Source organism: Vidua chalybeata, chromosome 7 (genome assembly GCF_026979565.1).
Source record: "Vidua chalybeata isolate OUT-0048 chromosome 7, bVidCha1 merged haplotype, whole genome shotgun sequence".
In the NCBI taxonomy this organism is placed as follows: domain Eukaryota; kingdom Metazoa; phylum Chordata; class Aves; order Passeriformes; family Viduidae; genus Vidua; species Vidua chalybeata.
In genome coordinates, this window is record NC_071536.1 from 28439368 (window position 1) to 28459177 (window position 19810).

The 19810-nt window shown below is 41.7% G+C and overlaps 1 protein-coding gene across 1 annotated transcript in view; it reads left to right on the forward strand.

Moving 5' to 3' along the window:
- The window catches only part of PDIA5 (protein disulfide isomerase family A member 5), a 98618-nt gene that overhangs the window by 74717 nt on the left and 4091 nt on the right, over window positions 1-19810 (forward strand). Inside the window, exons 15-16 of the mRNA XM_053948181.1 lie at window positions 9528-9598; window positions 18424-18558. Of these exons, the coding sequence (XP_053804156.1) occupies window positions 9528-9598; window positions 18424-18558 (206 nt within the window). The remainder of the gene's footprint in view (window positions 1-9527; window positions 9599-18423; window positions 18559-19810) is intronic.

Here is a 19810-nt window from a genome sequence, read left to right on the forward strand (position 1 = left end):
TAAAACAAAGAGAGTAAAGCAGGAATATTGACATTATTGCTGTCAACTCCTGGCGACCATTAAGAAGGAAGTGGGAAATCAGGTAGAACTTTGCTCAGCAGTAAGAAATCAGACAGGGATCTGACTAAATGAGTTGTGCCCATCCCTGTGGGTTTCATCAGGAGCCCATAAAATGTTGAGAGCTAAGCAAACCTGCATTCATTTTACCCACAAAATTTGTTGAATATTTTAATTACTCTGTATCTTGGTCTGCTCCTCCTCTTGTGTTTTCACAACAAAAACTGCTTGGTTTCTTCTGTCCAAGTTATGCATCAAGGAATATCCAATGACAAAAAGCACTTGGTGAGAGTCCTTGCCAGAGTGGGTCACACTGTGAGCACAGAGGGTGCTCATGGCTTTTAGCTGTTACTGCTGACAGCCAGGAGGGCAGTGTGCTCCTCCCACCCTGGGACCCTAGCTGTCATCTAAAAGCTGTTCTGAAGGAAGCTGTAGTGTTTCCTTTACATCCTTCCTATTTTTTTGGAGCAAGCTTGGCCCAAGCTGGTTGCACCATATCTCAGCCTTTGCACTGGCAGTTTTGGGGAGTTAATGCTGTGTGTTGGTTAAGCTGCACTGCGGTAGGAAGACATGGCAAATTCTATTGGCTGTGAGGCCTCAGCCTGTGGCTGCTGGGCCTGAGATGAGCAGTCTGGGTCACTGCTGGGTCACTCAACAGACTTGGGTGACATTGTTCAGTGTGCAGTATGCGCAGAGGGGGAGAACATACTCGACAATTGAGTTATGAGTTCAGATGTGCGGAGCAAAGCAGCAGCAGCACAGATGCATTTAGTGTCCCACGGTGGCCTCAGATTGGCTCTCACCAAGAGGTTCTCCTGTCACTTGCAAGCACATCTTGTTAAGTTTTGATTAGGAAGCTGTATCCGAGAGCCTGAACAAAATGTGCGTGTTTGTAAATGAAGCTTAAGCTATCAAAAAATTATTTAAAACATGCTGAACAGAAAGAATCCCTTTCAAGGCAAAAACCCTTGCAGGAAGGATTTTCTGGTTGTTGACTGAGGCAGAGGCGAGGTCTGGACCCTCTGATAATGAGGCTTTAAGTCCTGTGTGGGCTGGCACTGCAGAATTTTGATGTTAGCTCTGCCACTAACTGCTTCCTCTCCTGCATCAGTGGTGCTCTTGTTTCAGGTGCATTACCTGAAATGTGTGTTCCTTTTGGTGTACATAGTGCTGATGCCACAGAGCCCCTTAACAGGCTGGGTTTGATAAAGGATGAATTTATAGAGTGGTCCCTGCAATCAGGCTGGCAGATCTGCTCTTAGCCCAAGTGTTTGTGAGGAGGAGAAAAATTAGCAGCAAGAGAACAGTTTGAGCTGCCCTTCCCCAGATTGTGCATAACCGACACAAAGTGCTCGCAGCAGCTGTGGTGGAGTGGTGACAGTAAACTAAAATTTGTTGGGGTGATCCAGCTCCTCTTGTTTTGTAACCCTAAAATGTTACAGCTGCTTGATTTGGTGTGCAGAATATTGCCTGTGTATAAACAGCTCCAGCTTGGGAGAAGGGAAGAGGAGGGAAGTGCATGCTTTTGCCCTGTGAAATTCTCTCCTCACAGACACACAGCTATGTTGGTGCAGTGTCACCATGGGTACATTAGGAGATTATGAATATGCCACCTATCCTTGTGCACTGTCATGAAACCCATTTCCAATAAGACAAATGCTTTTTTTGGTGATGTGTAACAGTGTCTTGACAGGAGCTGCTTTTAAGCATCAGTGCAGTTGAAATTCCAATGCTCTGCTGTTGCTAACTCAGCAGTATGTCTTCTTTTAGTGGTGTCCACTGGTATATCAAACAAAATTATTTCATTTGCTCTATAACTGTTTGCAGTTAACCAGGGCTGATGCTTGCTTGGTTAATTGCTGCTGCCAGCTTTGTTCAAGCTACACAGGCCAGTGACACAGTGGAAAATGCAGGTCTGCTGGAACTGGCACTCAGGTTTGTTCTGGGTGTAACTGTTGGCCTTTATACCCTTTCTGTCCAGAGGTGACTTGCTGTATAGCCTTCCATCTCAAAGGGTTGCTTGTTGCCAAATGCTGAGTGTTGGCATGTCATTTGTAATTCACTGCAGTGAGTCATATCCTTGCTTTTTGTACTGGATTAAACAGTCCGAGAATTTTGTGCCGAGTCTTTTTACTCTCCTCACTTTGCAATTTGACCTGCTCTGATGACTTTGTTGCTGCTGCAATTGTTCATATCTCATGACTGTGGTTTCCCAATAATTTGGGTTTTGTATGTTTTGTCTCATTTGTATACCTCCAAGGTGTTACAAAATCAGAGTTCAGATATCTTGGGAAAAACTCAACAAAATCCACCAGCAGGCTGTGAAATTTGGAATAGTTTGCCTGTTGTTAAGAGTAGTCAGTCAAACTTTGGTTGACCTGATGCTTAACTGAAAAGCTCGTAACATTTTTCAAATCACAGGACATGTCACCCTCTTTCAATTGCTAATATCTTGTGTCTTAGAGATATGATTATTCTATGGTGTCAGGTCATCAAGTGAGCATTGGGTCCAGATATGCAATAAAAAAGCCCTCCAGTTCTCTACTGGTTAAACAAAGTGAATTAAGCTTTCACTTACATCTGCAAATGCCTTTCTCAAATCTGCCTGTGGATTCAATAACTCCTGCAGCCACATGAATTGCTTTGGTTTAAGCAGTATACCCTTTTTCAGCTCTTATCTGTGCAATTACTGTCTGTGGCCTGTCTTTCCTTGATTGACCAAGTAATATTCTGGTTTTAATTCTAGTTAATCGCTTGGAACTCTTGAAGTGGAAACAGGTTTTGCTTGACTCTGTGGTGTACAAGCTCCCGGGCTGGCTTTGATAGCTGTGCAGAGTTGCTGCTTGCACTTGCTGAGAATTGCAGTCATTTAAAAGCCAGTAACAGAGGGCACTATCTACCCCTGTTATTTAAACGGTGATGATTTCAAGCAGAGATGGGGAATTGGAAAGTCATTCTCTGCTCTGCACTTTGCACGCTGAGGGCTCCATCCTGCCACGTGCTGAGCCCTCTGAGGCCCTGATGGTTTCACAGCTGAACAAATGGAGTCAGCACCTTGCAGCCTGGCTCCCTGTCAGGCAGGATTGTGAACCTTGTGAGTCACTTAACCTCTTCCTGACTCTATTTAACCTTGGATGTAATGACAGAGGGGGATAATCATGCCTGTCTCTCTTAGGGGCAATTTGAAGCATAATTAATTGATATTAGTTAAAGCATTTGAGATCACCCGTTGAGAGGTACTAAAGGAAGCCGGGGGCTGGGGGGGAGCAGAGCCCTTTCTCATGCTGAGGGTAGAGCACAGACAGCACAAATGCCACGGTCTCACAAATCACTGGGCTTTCAGATCTCCTCTAAGAAGGTGGCCAGAACTTTGGTATGAAAGTACTGACAGTTTAAGTCAGTCAATCTACATTAAAATGTGTGCATGTTTAAACTCTCTACTTAAAAAAAAAACTCATGTAAAATATATGCACACCACTTTGTTACTTTATTTATCAAGATTTTATTACATATGAGATGCTAAAAGCACGCACGGCAACAACACGGGTAGGGTTATAAATCATTGTGTATTACTGATGGGCAGAAGGTATAAGGTAGTGCTTTCTGAAGTCAAAATGCCCAGTCTGTGCTGCTGTAGTGCTCTAGTTGGGATGCTCAGGTTAGGGTTGGCAGGGGCTGTCGTCCTTGCCTGACCCATGAGCAGTGCTGGCCTCCTGCAGCTCCGGCCGCTCAGAGATGGTGACACGAGGACAGCCAGACCATGTCACTGCTGTAGCAGTCTCAGCTCAGCGATGCAAGGCAAGGAGAGCTGCTTCTGACCAGGTAGAGAGCCACTGTGTGAAAGCATCTCTTTTAGAAAACCATTTCCTTTCAGACTAAAAATCACTAGTGATGGGGAATGTGAATTTCTGTCTAAATTTGACTGGTTTCAGCACGCAACCAGCTCTGGAGCTTACTCAGCCTTTGGCACCCAGCTTGAATAGCTCGTGATAATGAAATTTAGAGACTGACTTTTCTTGGTTTCTATCACTTCTTAATCTTTGGATTTAAGCTGTTGACACACTGAGCTTCCTGATTCCCTTTGCCATGAGACATGTCTTTCAGTTCTATTGTTTTTCTTATGGGTCTTTTGAACCCCCTCCATTTTTAACTCATTGGTGATTTGTGGGCCCAGAACTGCAAACAGCACTTCAGAGGTGTCAGGCATAGAGTCCCTCTCCACATCTGCTTACTATTTTAATTTGTATATTCAGTGAAGTTCGTTTTGACAACTCCATCATTTTCCTTCAAAGCTATATTTGCTAGCATTGTTTGGATTTCTTTTGCTTCTAATACATTGAAAGCCCCTTATATACTTAAAACATCATTATTACCTCTGCTGACTGTAGGTATTGCTTTGATGTCCATTTGCTTCCTTTATCTATTTTGTACAAATTGTTAGCTTTTGATTTATATTCATTAAAAAACAGCTTCACCTTTCTTCTATGTGCTATGCTAATACAGCTTTCACTCTTCTAAGGAAACTGAATTAACCTTGTACTGTTCAACTGTAGAGAGGTTATATTATATCACTGGGCTTTGTAGTTTCAAATTAAACAAAGCATGAAGTAACTTAACTTAAAGGATGTTTTTTCATATTTAAACAAGTAGAAACCTGTGTTTTTGGAAAGAGGACTTGATTCCTTTAGGCAGTTCTGCAAATTTGCCACAATTTTATTTTAAATGTAATGAGGTGACTGTTGTACAACAGGGTGCATCTGTTTCATGCACTGCTCTTGAGACGTCTTTAGAATTGCCATCTGGTCCTAATACCTTTGTACACTGAAGTTTTAAGAATCTCTTAAGTTTTACTTGTGACTCACTATCATCTCTAAACAATTCATTGGTTAAAAAAAAGAAGCGCTGTTCAATGAAAAATTCTCCATTTGAATGTAATAAAGACATGGAAGTTATTCACTAGGTTGTTTCATTGCTTTGAAACCCTCTTCGTATCCCTTCTGCATCCCATGGGATCCTGCAATTACAGAGAATGTTTTCACAGGGTATTATTATGTCTGAAAATTTATCAAATTGCTACTACATCATATCAATTTAGTGGCATTCTTACTGTACCTGAAAAATGGGTTTATATTATCTTTTCCTTAGTCTCCTTTTTGTTTAAAAAACCAAAAAATCAGTTCACAAGGTGATGTGAGCACATAGTTAAATTTTTCTATTATCCATGTACTATCTTTGTTTTATGTCATGTAACAAATGTGTTGTGGCATCATTTTGGAAATCACATCCAGCTCAACCCTGCAGTTCTTCTTCACAGTCCTCAAAGCAGTGTTTCCACAAGAATGAAGTTCCAGCCCCTTTCTGTGCCCAGACCAGTGCTGGCTCCTTGGGTCTTTCCTCAAAGATACCCTGAGAAGGTGCTGTACCTTGAGGTTGTTCCTGCTATCAGTAAATCCAGTCCATGGAAAACAAGCTGGGTTATATATTTTCCATCACTTCATCTCCCTAAAGACCCACTAGCTTTCCTTTAAATGCCTCTCTAATTAGAGGAGATTTAATCTGACTCCCTCTCCCCTCAGTGATAATGGCTCTGAGTGAAGCCTGCTTGCTTGCTTGCTTGATTTCCCTTGTCTGCTCTTCATCAGCCATTTCTCTTGAATTTTTCCCACAGAAACCATATTTCTCATATACTGGCTCAGTCGAGAACTACTTGGTTTTCAAGGTGAGGAATGTGATGGTGCCTGCTGTGACTGCACCATACCTTCTACCAACTTTTACAACATGAATGGTGGAGAAAAATCTTGTAGAAAATACTGGGTTTGTGTACTTTTAAAAATTTGTATTACAAGGGCAAAGAGAACCTCAGAACTCCTCAGCTGCAGGTGTTGTGGACCTGTGATTTAAGCAGGCAGCCCTCGTGCCCCAGCAGGTCAGGGGGAGCAGATACCACCATGGACTGTATGGGAGATCCTCCAGAGAGCCAAATTCTGAGCACAGAGCTGAGTTCCTGACTAGAGCTCTATTAAAGCTGTATTGTTTGCTGATCTTGAACAAGGAATGGCCTCAGCACAGGCTACTGTACGTGCCTGAGATGTCAAGTTCTCTTGTTTTTCCTACCAGGTGATGCAACTGTGTTTCTGCAGTAGGAAATGGAGTTATCTTGAGATGTGCAGGAATGATTAGAGGTTTTCAGTGCCAGTACTGGGATCCTGTGGAAAGGCTGGATGTTTCAGGAGCAGGTTTTTTCACATTTCTCAAGTCAGGTACAGGAAATTACTGTTAAGTTCATGTCTGCTCTTAACCCTGTTGAGATCAAATTTGACACTGTTGTAAAAATGAAAAAAGAAAATTGTTAAAGCAAAGCCCTGCATCTGTGTTAGAAGGCTCTGCTCCCAGAAGTGCTGCTTTTCAGTGCTGCTCAGTTAAAACTCCACTTCTTGTCCTTGCAGGAAGTCTTACCATAGGATCCAAATTATTAAACTAAAATGAATTTTCCAGCTTGTTTAGTCCATAGTGACTGAGAAGGGGCAGGACCTTTTGGTTCTTGACACTTTACCCACACCTTCATATGCCACCAGTTTAATCTCTTTCCATTGCAGCCCATCTGAAAATTCCTTTGTAAGGAGGCTGCACACTTCCTATGCTCATGTACTGTGCTCAGTACATTTCCTTTCCTTGCACTTTCGAATCTAGAAGATAGTGTTAACACTTAAAATAAACGTGTGATAGTGGGTGTGAAGAGGGAATGGGGAGAACAAGTTTTCCGTCTGTCAAAATGAAGACATCAACCTCTGCTTTTATTTTTTTTGGCATGTGTGCTTTAAATAGAATGACTGGGTTGGGTGACTTCCAAGTGTTTGCTGCATTTGGCAATCCTTCTAAGTTGTAACAGATGAAGTTCTGCTGTTCCATATGATGTGCTCCTTCCCCCTTTTTCAGTGACTCCTTGAAACTCCTTGGGAATTCAGTGTAGCATTCACATCTGTTCCGTGGATGGATGTCCAAGGCTAACAAAATGCCTACTGGACTTGGAGGCAGCTCTGCCAAAAGCCATATGGTTGTGTTTTAGTTTTGTGAGCACAGTGCAGTAAAGAAAGGAGGTTGGGCCAAGGGAGAAGTGAAGGGAGGAGGGATGGAGCTTCAGATGGGAAAATGAAGGTAAATTCTCTTGATTTGGTATCAGATTTGGTATTTTTGTGTAGAAAAATATGCTTGTTATTTGTGTTCTCATTTTCTTGCGGAATGTGGCTCATGAAGAGCTCTTACCTGCTACTTCTCTAGGGCTTTGAGAGGCCTTACTGTCCTGAAATATCTTTTATTGAGGGTTTACAAGATGTTCTTTGGTGAAACCTAAATTTCAAGCTCAAGATCATAAGCAAAAAAGGGAACCTGAAAGGTTTAAGTTTTTAAGAGCATTTATGTTTTAGTGTAACAGTTGGAAGTGCTTTCCAGAAAAACTGCAACATGTAGTTAAGAACAAGTGTTCCTGTTTTAGAGGTGCCTGATTTTTATCCATTTTTTGTTTCTGAAATTCTTTTTAGATGTCGTCACCAGTTCTGATTTATTTGTGTAGAGCAGTGTTAACAAGTCAACCGAGGCAATCCCCCCACAGTACAGGAAATTATCCAAGATTTGTTAAGAGGCAGGCTTGACCTGCAGGCTCTTCAGTATCAGGCAGACAGGCCAGACAAGTGCTAAGAGAGAAAATGGGTCACCAAAGTGGGCTGATGGACCTTGGAGCAGCCTGAAACCCTAGCTGACTCCTCCTCCTCCTCCTCTTTCTTCTCTTCTTCCTCCTCCTCCTTTTCTTTCATGACCATTTTCTTCCAGGCAAATGCTGAACAACTCAACAAGGTTAATAGCTTGCAAGCTGTAGAACACTGCACAATCTCCCACTGAAACATAGCTGCCATTGTGCTGCATAAAGAGTTTGAAGATGGATTTACAGAAGTGCCTCAGTTTCCCAGGAAACATCCCCTTGACTTTCTGGTATTCTTAGCTACTGCACAGACTCTCAGTGTATTTACACAGGTGTGTCACTGCAGTGCTTTCAGAATCCTATTCCGAAAAAAGAAATGCTCTAAAATTCAAAGCAGCACATGTAAGCCATGAAATGATATTTTGGTGAAGCTGGAAGGGGTGTTCAGTCTTTCCTTTGTGGAAAGGGGTGTGCAGTGTTTATGCACAGATACTATTTTTCTTGTCAGCTGAAAGACTGAGTGTAGCTTAGGAGGGTGGCTGCAAGTCTCCTAAGAGGGTGTTTGTTCAGTCCTGATTTTAAAGTAACACAGACACTTGTTCATCATGTAAAATACTGGTAAACAACAGTAGCATAAGCTGTAATTGGTGTTTGTGAGCAACTAATTTGTGATTTTTCTGTTCCTACCCAGAAATAATAGCAAGATGAACTCCTTTGCCAGCATTACACAGGTTTGACTGAAGTGTGTTCATTCCTTTTCCAATGTACATCTAAGCAAAAATTAGTGTCTTGAGTCTTTGCTTGGAATCAGCCTCTGTGCTGCGTTTGTAAAAAAGTAATTTATTACACATATGCATTTCAAAGCCTTACTTAGTATAGTAATGATGTTTTGAGAGGAGTTTAGATTATTCATAGACAATAATTTGTAGACATTGCTTCTGAATTAAGAGCACTCATATCTGAACCTTGAATCAAAAGAACAGTTCTAATTTCCCTTCTGTGACTTCTGAAATGTTTGAGTCAAATCAGTGTAAGCAAGGGATTAGCTGGCCTTTTGTTCAGTGCTGCAGTGGTACAAAGAAGTATCAGCCCGTCTCCCATACAAAGCTCTGAGGTTCCCATGTGCAGTGTCTGTAAAACTCTTCAGGGATTGCCCAGTTGTGGAGAACAGCAGGAAGATCTCCAGGGAGGCCAGCAGCAGTCATCCTAACCTGGGACTGGACATTTGCCCTCCATCCATGAAACATGTCTGACCTTCCTCTCCCTTACGTTCCCAATGGCTTGGCTTTAACACAGGCCATTTCCAAATACTTATAAATGCTCCCAGCAATTTCCTTTCCAACTCCCAGCCTCCTTCTGTTCCCAGCTGTGCTATCTTTATTCCCATGCTCAAATGTATCTTGTATCTGTGGCAACAGCAGTAATAACCTACCTGGCAATACCAGAAGGTACAGAGCAGGGCAATGGTCTGTCTGTGGCTGGTGCTCTGGAAGTGCCCTAGGGGACTGGTGATGGAGAAAAGTCTCCTGCACACTGGCCCCTATTATGGGATGTCACATAACTGTAAATGTACATGTAAACTCCTTGAAGTCTCAGGGATCTTCAACATGTGCTTACTTTCATGTAGCTGACACATGTTTTGTCCTGCTCATTCCAGAACTGGAGAGCTCCTGTTCAGAATGATTTTTGATTCAGATTTTCCACTGACTCACCATGTCTCTTGAGTTTCCTACAACTAAAGTTTATGATGTCTTTTTCTTCCTGTGTCAAACAGGGTGTCCTCACTGTAAAAATGCCATTCCACATTTCACAACTGCTGCTGAAGTCTTTAAAGAAGATCGCAAGGTAACTTGCTCTTAATTTTTTCTGTGATATTTAAGAATGTTTTCCATAATTGTAAATGTATCTGCATCATAGGGGTTTTATCTTTTATGGTCAAATTGAGTTGTTCTGTTTTCCCTAATTTGCTGTCTTTTATGTTTAAGTCTTTGCATAAGAGTTACTTTGTATGAAACACAATTCTTTCTCATTGAGGGATTAAATAAAGATAATTCATATATCCCCTTCAACTTTTATCAGCTCTTGGGGTGCATGTAGAGAAACCACAAGTTGTGTGATAGTCGTGAGGACCTCAGTCATATAACTAACTAATCCTTGCTTGCATAGCACAAAATACAATATATTTCTGTAAATTGGCTGACTTGAGCCCAGGATGCTCTTCTAGGACCCTGATGCTTCAGCCTTGAAAATGCATCCAATGGCTGAATCACACTGGGTAATTTCCTTGCATCAGCGGAACCACTTTTGCACTGAGCACATGGAGATCTAGGATTAAAAAAACCCAGAAAACACTTGAGCCCCTGGATTTAACCAGATAACTAGCTAGGAACCTCTTTGATATATTTCAGTGGTTCACTGAATATGGTTCACGGTTTGATATCTTTCAGTGAACCGTATTTCATTCTGATCTCTGAATTTGTTCCACCTGCACAATTGCTTTGTGTTTAGGTGTGGCAAGAAAAATAGTTGGTAATTTAATACGGAAATTGCTCTCTACACCTTCCTCAGGAGGGGGAACAGAGAGGGAGATGCTGAGCTCTTCTTCCTGGAATCCAGTGACAGGACATTTGGGAATAATTCAAAGCTGTGCCAGGGGAGGTTCTGACTGTTCAGCAGGAGACACTTCTTCAACAAGAGGGTGATCAGTTCCTGGAACAAGCTTCCTTAGAGAGGTGATTAATGTCCCAAGCTTGTCAGTGTTTAAGGGACATTTGGACAACATCTTAACAACAGGCTTCAACTTTTGGTCAGCTCTGAACTGGTCAAGCAGCTGGAATAGAGAATCCTTGTAGGTCCCATCCAGCTGAAATAGTTTATCCTATTCTATGTTCTAAATGAAGAGGTGATTTTGTAACAGTTGTGACCCATAACAGAAGAATTTTTTGCAATTTTTCTCTTTTCCTTTCATCTGTTCTGTAACTCAGAGAATGCATCAGATTGATAAGAAACAAATCATTCTTGTATCACTGACTGCATAAATTAGGAGTCCATCACTTCTGCCCTCTGGCACACAGAAGATTCATAGGCATGCAGCTTTTAGTTCTCATACTGCTGTAAATTAGTTTGCTCAGATGCCTTTTGGTTACTTCTTTGTTTCCAAGATCTCTGAGAAAGTATCCTTGTTTTCCCACTTTTCTGGTAGTTCCAAATGAAGCCTCTTTCCGAAACTCATTAAAATTTCAGTCAGAGGAGGTGAAACAAATGTTCCAAACAATGTGAAACTTGCTTATTAGAGCCTCAGGATGTATTAACAAGCAATCTGAATCATGCCACAGTTAGTTGGACAGGGTGATGGTGGGAAATGCAGGCCTGGGAAGCTTTTCCTTCAGACTGCAGGTTATGAAAGGACTCCAAGAGCAGAGCAGTGATTGACGGTACAACTCTTGACTTCAGTTTATGGCTGAAGTGGGGAAATATAAAATGTAATGAGTTGGAACAGGAGAGCCAGTAGGGAATATTAAGGCTGGTACAGTTTTAAAGAGGTGTGTGCAGTTAGGGAGAATGGTGTTATTCCACCCCAATGACTTATGAAAGTGCCAGGGATTGATTATTTTGGGAGCCTCTATTTAATTGTGTACAGCTATAACCTGCCAAGGTGCTTCCTGCTGCCAGTTTGTGCCATTGTGGAAAAGAAAAGAAACCTGTTTTAGACTTTAGAAGGGCACACTGCTGTTCCCACAAGCATCACAGGTCATATTCCCATGTTTCAAATTGGACTGAGCCTTCAAACTAATTTGTAGTTCTGTAGGGTTTCAAACTTTGGTAAAATCACTGCTTAAGAGAAAAGAAATATTTTTTCTTTCAAAAACAGGGCAAGATAACTAATTTTTTTTTAAGTAGTAGATACTTTTCACTACTTCATTTCTATAGTAGTGTCCTTTTTTTTTTTTCCCTGGAGAAAGGTTTTTCACTTAACAGAGTATTTTTGCATTTAAACTGTATCTTCTTTCTTAAAATAAGGGTCTTTTAATTAAACATTTAATCCTGCAGAAGCCAAAGAACAATCAAAAACATTCCAGCCTTGAATTGATTATAGATGGTATCTTAAAAGGTGTCCTTTGGGAGACTTTGAGTCTTTACATTGGAATTTTGAAGATGAGCAGAGCTTGAAGCTGTTAAATACGTGTCTCAGTTTTGGCACCGAAGCCCCCCTCCCCCAGGGCTGTGTGTAATGCTCTGTACTTTTTCATCATCTGCACTGCTGGAGTTGGAGTTTAAAAATGCACTGCTTGGAACATTGGCCCCAAATGTCAGCTCTCATTGGCCACATCACTGCTGGTGGTTTTAGCCAGAATCCCCAGCCTGCTCGCTGGCCTGGGGCAACCCTGTGGCTGCTGCAAACACAGCTTGGGCTGAGACCCACAAACCAGAGCCTCCAGTCTTTCCATCTTCCTGGAGAAATTCAGTGCCAGTAGGACCAGATCAGTGGAGAGGCTGCTCCAGTGGCAGTAAGCATATTGTTTCAGTTATTTAAAAGGAAAAAAAGGTGGGGGAAAAAAGCCATCTGGAGCATTCTTAGCTTGGGGCACTGTGGCCTTAGCATACAGCTGCCAGGGGAAAGCCTATGGCCAGTGCCCCACAGCTCAAGTTCTGGCAGTGACCAGTGAACATCAGAAAATTCAAGTGTGAAGGTTGTCACTTAGCTGAACAGACTGAAGAGCAGGAAGGCATGTTCAGTAACTGCTTCACAATCTCTCTTGAAAACTAAATCTTTAAAAAATCTGCATTCTGCCTTTTGGCTGAGCCCAAAGCTCAGCTTGAAAGAACTGATTTGTGGTGTTCCACTTTGGATTTGCTGAAGGAAAGCTCTTGACTCTTCAAGGCCTCTCAGTAACAAATCTCTGGCAGTCCTGCAAAGGGGCTGCTCTTTGACCAATCTTCCCATTTTCACAGGAGACTGTTCCTGTACAAATGCATTGACCCAAATCAAAGCACCACAGCTGGGTTCTAGTGAATTCCCACGGAAACAGCTGTGGCAGCAATTGCTGGAAAAGGTGCAGCAACTGGGGTGAGCTGGGGTGTTAGTGGGTCAGTCAGCAGTGAAACTGGTAGGTCCCCAATGTGTATTCTGAATCACAGTTTAAAATTATAATACCAACCAAATGACTGTACAGAGTTATCCAAATTAGATAATATTTTCGTTTGGCAAGGAATTTGATCCCTGTTTGCTTAAAAAGCATGTGCTGAATTTCTTTTTAATTAGACTCATTAAATATGGTGATGTTAGCACTGTACATCACATTGTACTAATGGATGTCCCCTTTGCAAATAGGCCTGCTTTGAGAACAGCTGATAACTGCACCCCCTGTAATGATGCCATGCCACATCAGGGCAACCAGTAATGAATCTCTCATTTGCAAAGCCTTTCACTTCAAGAACAGTAGCTGAATTGCAGCAAGCTTTAGCAGACCAGTCCCTAACTGCTCTTAGGATCCAGAACAGGTGATACAAATAGAAACCTATGGAGTAATCATAGGGAAGAATGCACATCTGTCTTATTTATCGGTGCTTTTAAGACATTTGGCAACAACAGACTTTTTTACTAGTAATCAGGTAATTGTCATCTGGAATTGATTCTACTTTTAAAATGTTGTTTGGAAGCATTTATTTCCATGGTGCAACTTTGTTTTTACTTTTTTTAAGCTTATCAAATATAATTCCTCTCTCAAATCAATATTCAGTTAGCTATTCACTGCCATTTTCATAACAAAAGTCAATATTAGCTCTAGCAGAGATTTATTTTCTTGAATCAATAAACCAGTGTGTGGCAGTACATATTTTAACAGGAGAGCAGCTAGGATTGCAGGGGGTTATTTTTACTATATCATCATGTGGTGACTGGGAGGCAAACTGTTAAAAAGAAAGCTTTTAAGAACAGAAAGGAGGAGTTACCTGGAAGGTCACGCATCTTTTTGAACTGTTGAATGTAATTGTGTTTCTTACCTGTAAGATCCCTCTAGAGCAAAAAGTTGTTTCATAATTCTGTTGGAAGGGATCTGTGATTTCTAATGTATGATTATACTGCCAGTACTTCTTTTTCCTTCTGACACTTAGTAACAAAATAAGGCATCACCCTTCTGTTACAGTTGGAGCACCTGGAGATCAGTGGTCGTATTTTTGGCATAGCTCCACTTCTACTGAAACACCTAAATGGAAAGTTCTGGGTTTTGCAACAGCTCAGCTTTTGTGATCAGTCCTCTTCTTCTGAAAAATATGCCATGCTCTATTTCCTCAGAGCTCTCCAGAGCTGCTCATACACTGCTCACAGTCTATTGCCATGCTGAGTTAAGTTTGCAACTCTGTAGTTAAGCTCCCAGTTTTTTGGTAGAACCATGAAATATTGTGGGATTTCTTTTTCAAGTGAAGGTATTTTCCAGTCCCAGATGTTTCCAGACTCATATTAACCTATCCTGACTATGAAGAGATGCATACTTATTTGGCGGGTTATTGCTGTTGCTGTTGTTATCATTATTGTGCATTACTGTACATACTCACCTGATACTGTTAATTATTATAAAGTGCATACCAGTTGTGAGGAACTACTTGTAAAATTAAGAAAGTTGGATGTGCTCCAAGAAACTTCCTTTGGAGTCCACAGTCTCTGATTGATTATCTTTTCATTTGATAACATTTCTATTCCTGCTACAGCTACTGAAGAGGCTGGTGATAGACCTGAACAGCACTGGCTCTGGAGAAAGGACTTGTATATAATGATGTATTGTCAATATCTAAGGCAGCGGAGCTTTGGGTTATAGAGAATCCATAATCCCATGGAGTTTTGTGCATGTTGCAGATATAGCACTTAGAGCTTTTTCTCCCTGAAATGTTTTTTCAGTAGATTTCCCCCTCTGGTTAGAGGAAAGTTCAAGAAATTAAATTTTAGCCCTAACAATCAAAATCTCCCTAAAATCAATCTTGCCTTCTGAAAGCTGTTTCACTTGATTTTTCCATAATGGACATACACACACATAAATGTTAGACCAGTGTTAGCAGAGTTTCTTTCTCTCACATGTTTTTAGAGGGTTTTTCCCTCTTGATGAGAGGGATTTTGTGAGACGTGATGCCAAGTGTCTTGGCTCTTGGACACCTGCTACAGATGTCTTATGCTTAATATGTCTGCAGTTTCTGGTTGAACAAATTTAGTGAGTTTGCAGGTCAGAGCAGGTAGATCTTGCTAACCTGTGCTCTCCAGTGCACTTCTGTGTAACTTGTTGCTGGTAGTTCAGTATGAGGATCAGTTCTGAGGGGAATATTCTCCAGAAGTCTTTAACCCCATCTTGAGAGAGCTTTTTTGGGTTGTTATTTTTCCTGACTCCATTTCTTTCTTTAGTGAAGCAGAAAAGCTGACTGTTGCTAAGAGGGTTGAGAATGAGGGGAAGCTTTCCCTACAGTGTATCACTGCTCACTTGAGCCAGGATTCTGTATCTTTTTACATGCAGCCTTTCAGTAGAGCCATGCAGGCATTCTTTCTGGTAGGACACACCTTTATCAGCAATGGAGCTATTATTCGCAGTCCATGAAAACACAAACAGAAAGAAGCAAAGGGCATCAGTGCTATTTGCTGAAATTCTGGTGTGTCTCAGAGTTCAGCTGTCTGGAGTTGATGGAATAGAGATGAGAATTGGTCCTCAGTCCAGAAGTGTGTTTTGCTACAAGTGTTTTCCAGCATCACTTTTCTCCTCTCTCAGTGCACTATATTTGATCTTCCGCTGTGAGACAGGCAAGACAATTAGAACTGTGATGCTATGATAATGAGTGCACAGAGATGGTAGCAACCTCTATATTTAGGCTGCCTTAACATTTCCACTCTAAAGTAATCACTCAAGCTCTCCTAAGTACTCTTACTCAGCCACTGTTGGCAGCAGGCATTGAATGCAGCCTCAGATACAGTCTTGGGAATTAGATGTTCATCTATGAAATTTTGCTCACGTCTGTATGAGTTACAAGGCTTTTGAAAATTGTCGTTCCTCTTCTCTCCCTGGCTGTAAAAATAACCAAATGTGTGTGTTCTGAAGCTGGGCTCAAAATGATGGTTGCAGTGGTGGGGCTGTGTGGGAGCTAGCATTAGGAGCATTGGAGAGGGAACAGACCATGGACATATCCCCCAGCTGCTATTCCAGATGTGCCATTAGACCTGTTGGATTAGACACAGCACTGGGCTCACGTGGCTGCTGTGGACAGACTTAGACTGGGATCTTTGTGTGCACAACTAAAGCACAGATGGGCCAGCTTAGGTCTCCATGTGCTGTAGAGGAGAGCTGTGTCTCAAGGGTGCTACTGAGCGTTTTGTCAGAAGCCACCTCTTTAATATCCATCAGTCACCTGTTCTGAGGCAACAGGTGAAGATGTTCTGAACGAGGTTACCAGTGGCTTATAGCATTGCATTCCTGCACTGCACCCTCTCCTCACTGGGGGCTGTTCTCACAAAAGCCTTTTGTAAATGAAATTGGACACTTTGCTCCAGCCAGTACCAGTTTTGATATTTCCAGAGGTACAGATAAAGAGAGTTTCTTTTCCTTCTTCCCTCTTCCTTCCAGTGTACTAAAAACTAATTTTCTTAATCTCCAAGACACTGAGAACAGATGGGTCCTCAGTCACAACAGTTTGATGTCTCAAACCAGCTACTAAGATCTGGATGAGCACATGCATACTTTCCCCTTTTTCTGGCTGTAATCTCTCCCTGTGTGATATTTAGAGCAGTGAGGAAAAAGATTATTTTATTTATTCTTCTAGTTTTTAGGAAATCAGGACTTCTAGTATTCTTTCTATTTCATGCTGTGTCATCAAATAAAAGTTTTTCTCCATTCTAAGCTTTTCTTTACACAGAAGTAGCCAACAGAGCTCTAAATTTTGGCTGGCTGCTGAGGTCAGGGAGGCAGAAATACTTAGATGAAACTCTTTTACAGTTTATTATACCTACTCTTTCATTTAAATTGTCCCTTAATGTGTCTTTCTGTAATGAGTCTTCGTGTTTTACAAAAACAACAACAAAAAAATAGGATCATACATGTTTTTAACAGCTTTCAAGAGTCCTGCTTCTGTTATAGCCTTATTAATGTTTAAAATCATAAACCAGGTATTTTAGGTAAGAACACTGTTCACTTTATCTAGTACTTTCCACTTGAAGACAGACCAAGTGAGATCATACTGAGTATTGTCTTGTCAGGCTTTCAAAGCCAAAACAAAACAAGCAAATTAACTGAAGTTGGCTTTGCCAATCACTTTAATTACTACTAGGATAATGAGATCAGGTTTTCCCATTTTGACAGTGTCACCATGAAACAGGAGGGCTTTGTGGAATATTAAGTGATCTTTTAATTTTGGAAGAACAGTTCAACCGCAACCCTAAAGTCATGCAGGCAAAAGGTCTTTTTGATCAGCTGTTTGAAGGAGGCTTGTGGAACTGAAATTTCAAATTAGGATGTGTCTGCTATGAAATTAGCACTTGATAAATTGTAACCCACAAAAAGGTTGCAAAAAGTCATTCCTCTAATTTGTTTGGTTTCTTTATGCAGGTTGTACTTTAAGGTGCTTGCCCTTCAGCAGGGCCTGGCTCAGGCTGTGAAGGCAGAGCTTATGTGAACAGCCTGCATTCAGAGCCCAAACTGCTGCTCACAGGAACAGTCAGGGTGAAATCACAGTACAGGGCTCAGTTGCTTTGAGTAGAAGCCTATGAATTACATTTTGTTTCAGCATCAGAACTGTTAAGGGCAGCCCCTCCTCAATACTTCATAGAGTCAGGACTTGAATGTTCGGAGCTACTGCTCTGGGGCTGAGGCTGTGTTTCCTCACCCTGCTGTGTGGAAGCAGGCAGGGACTGAGGGTGTTGCTCCACTGTCAATAGGCTGAAAGTGTGGCAGGCTCTTTCCTGCTCAGGGTTTGTCTGTGTGACAGTAGCATCTAGAGGTTTAAAAAGGAATTAAAGCCCACTTTGCTAATGGCTGCATATAATGTACAGTCCTGGAAGACAGGAAAGGAAATAGAAACCCAGGCTGAGATTGTAAGCAAGCAACCTTTTTCTCTATGTGCAGTGCTTGGTAGATGATGCTCTGGCTTCTCACCCATCCCCTTGGAAGAACTGCATGGATTTTAGAAAAGCTATTTGGAGTAGAAGTCATTAATCTGTGAATAGGCTACATAAGTGACCAGCCATGTTTGGTAACTTTTCCGAGCATTAGCAATGCCACAGGAATGAGGTTGGATTAGGTGGGTTGTTACCATCACCAAAGCCACTGTCACTGTTCATCACTTAAAACCAAAGTGGAAGAAAAATATTGCAGCATGACAGAGCTGTGACCACTGTGCCTGGATTTGGTTTTATTAACCCATCCTCTGGATTTCCTGTTTGGAGTCTAACGCAGAGCTCAGTGGGAAGGCTGCGAAGGTGATTTTCTGCTCTGTGAATTGAACGTGCCATGCAGCTGCACAAGCCAGGTGATGACCATGCATCCTCTGCTCTCCCTCCACAGCTAAGCCCTTACAGAAGCCATTGCATGTTTGGCAGAAGACTTGGTCTCTCTCAGTGCTAAGACTAAGCTGCAGCAGCATCACCATGAAATGGGTTCTTGCTTTGTTCTCTCCTGCCTCAGTGTGATCTCTTGTGTTTTCAGATCGCCTATGCTGCAGTGGATTGTGCCAAAGGACAGAATCATGACCTGTGTAAACAGGAGGGGGTCGATGGTTACCCCACCTTCAACTATTACAACTACGGGAAATTTGTGGAAAAATATACTGGAGATCGAGGGGTAAGTGAAAGCAAGAGTCATCACCTGGTACAGGGAGCAAAGTCTCCTCTGCCTGTCCTGCCTTGCAAATGAAAACTGCAGAGTGAATTTTTACCATGCCTCTGTTGCTGTCTTACATGGATGAATCATAGTGTACCACACCCCTGTACATCTCTGCATTAGGAACACTCTTGGTCTATTTTTAGGAACATGAGAAGAGGAAAAAGGATTAGATTTGGTAATATTCTTTGTATATTTTATTCTTTAAGCTGAAGTCTGTGAGTGAATTTTGACTGAGTGAAAGGGAAGGGTTTATTGCATGTGCTGCTGGCAGAAATGCCAGAAAATACAGGGCTTAACTCCTGTCAGTTCTGGATCGCATGGACACTGCAAACATGTTACAGATCCACCACGCTGCCAAATGGTGACAGACCATTGGTTTTATAGCCAGGACAAAGCTGTCCTTTGGAGACTAGAGGAAAGTAAATATCTCATTTGTATCTTAATTGCCCTGAATCAGATTCACTCCTGGCACTCAGGATGGGAAGACAAATTGTGCCATCTACCCCTGGGCTGAAGTTTCATTCTTTTGTCCTGCTGTGGCCAGCTAATTATATGCTATGAGTGCAAGAAATGGGGGCAGAAATGGCATAATGCCTTTAGTGGTTGTAAAGTGCCTGAAAATAAGGAAGCAATTCAATTATTTGTGGGCCGCCTTTGTCATAACTTCCTAGAGGGAGGTTACTCCTCAGCAGCCATTGATTGCTTGGGGTCTGCAAGAAAAACCTGGGATCTTTGAGCCATGCAGTGGTTTTGAAAAAAAGATTCTTGCCTGAAAGTTATTGCTGCTGTTAGGGCTCAGAAAATTATATAGAAGCATGAATTAAAACTCCAGGTTCCTAGGTTCTCTGTTAGTCAGGATCTTAGGGAAGTCTTCATGGAGCTTTGCCTCCCAGTTTTCTTCAGTATACTTGGACTCCAGTAATTACCATTTTATGGTGCTGATCCAGCCGTTGTTATGGATACTGTGTTTAGTTCCAATTCTGGATCTTTTCTTAAAAGTAAAGGTAGGTGCAGTATCCAACAATTGAAGTAGGATTTCAGCCGCAGTTTTTGCATTTCTAACCCATTCTTAGAGAAACAATATATGAAAGGAAGGATCTGTGGTGGCTCATAAAAAGAATTTATATCCAATATAGGAGTGCTCTGAGGCCACGGAAGTTAGGAGATATTTATCCATATGCTGGAAAGTGGACTAACAAATCCCCTAACA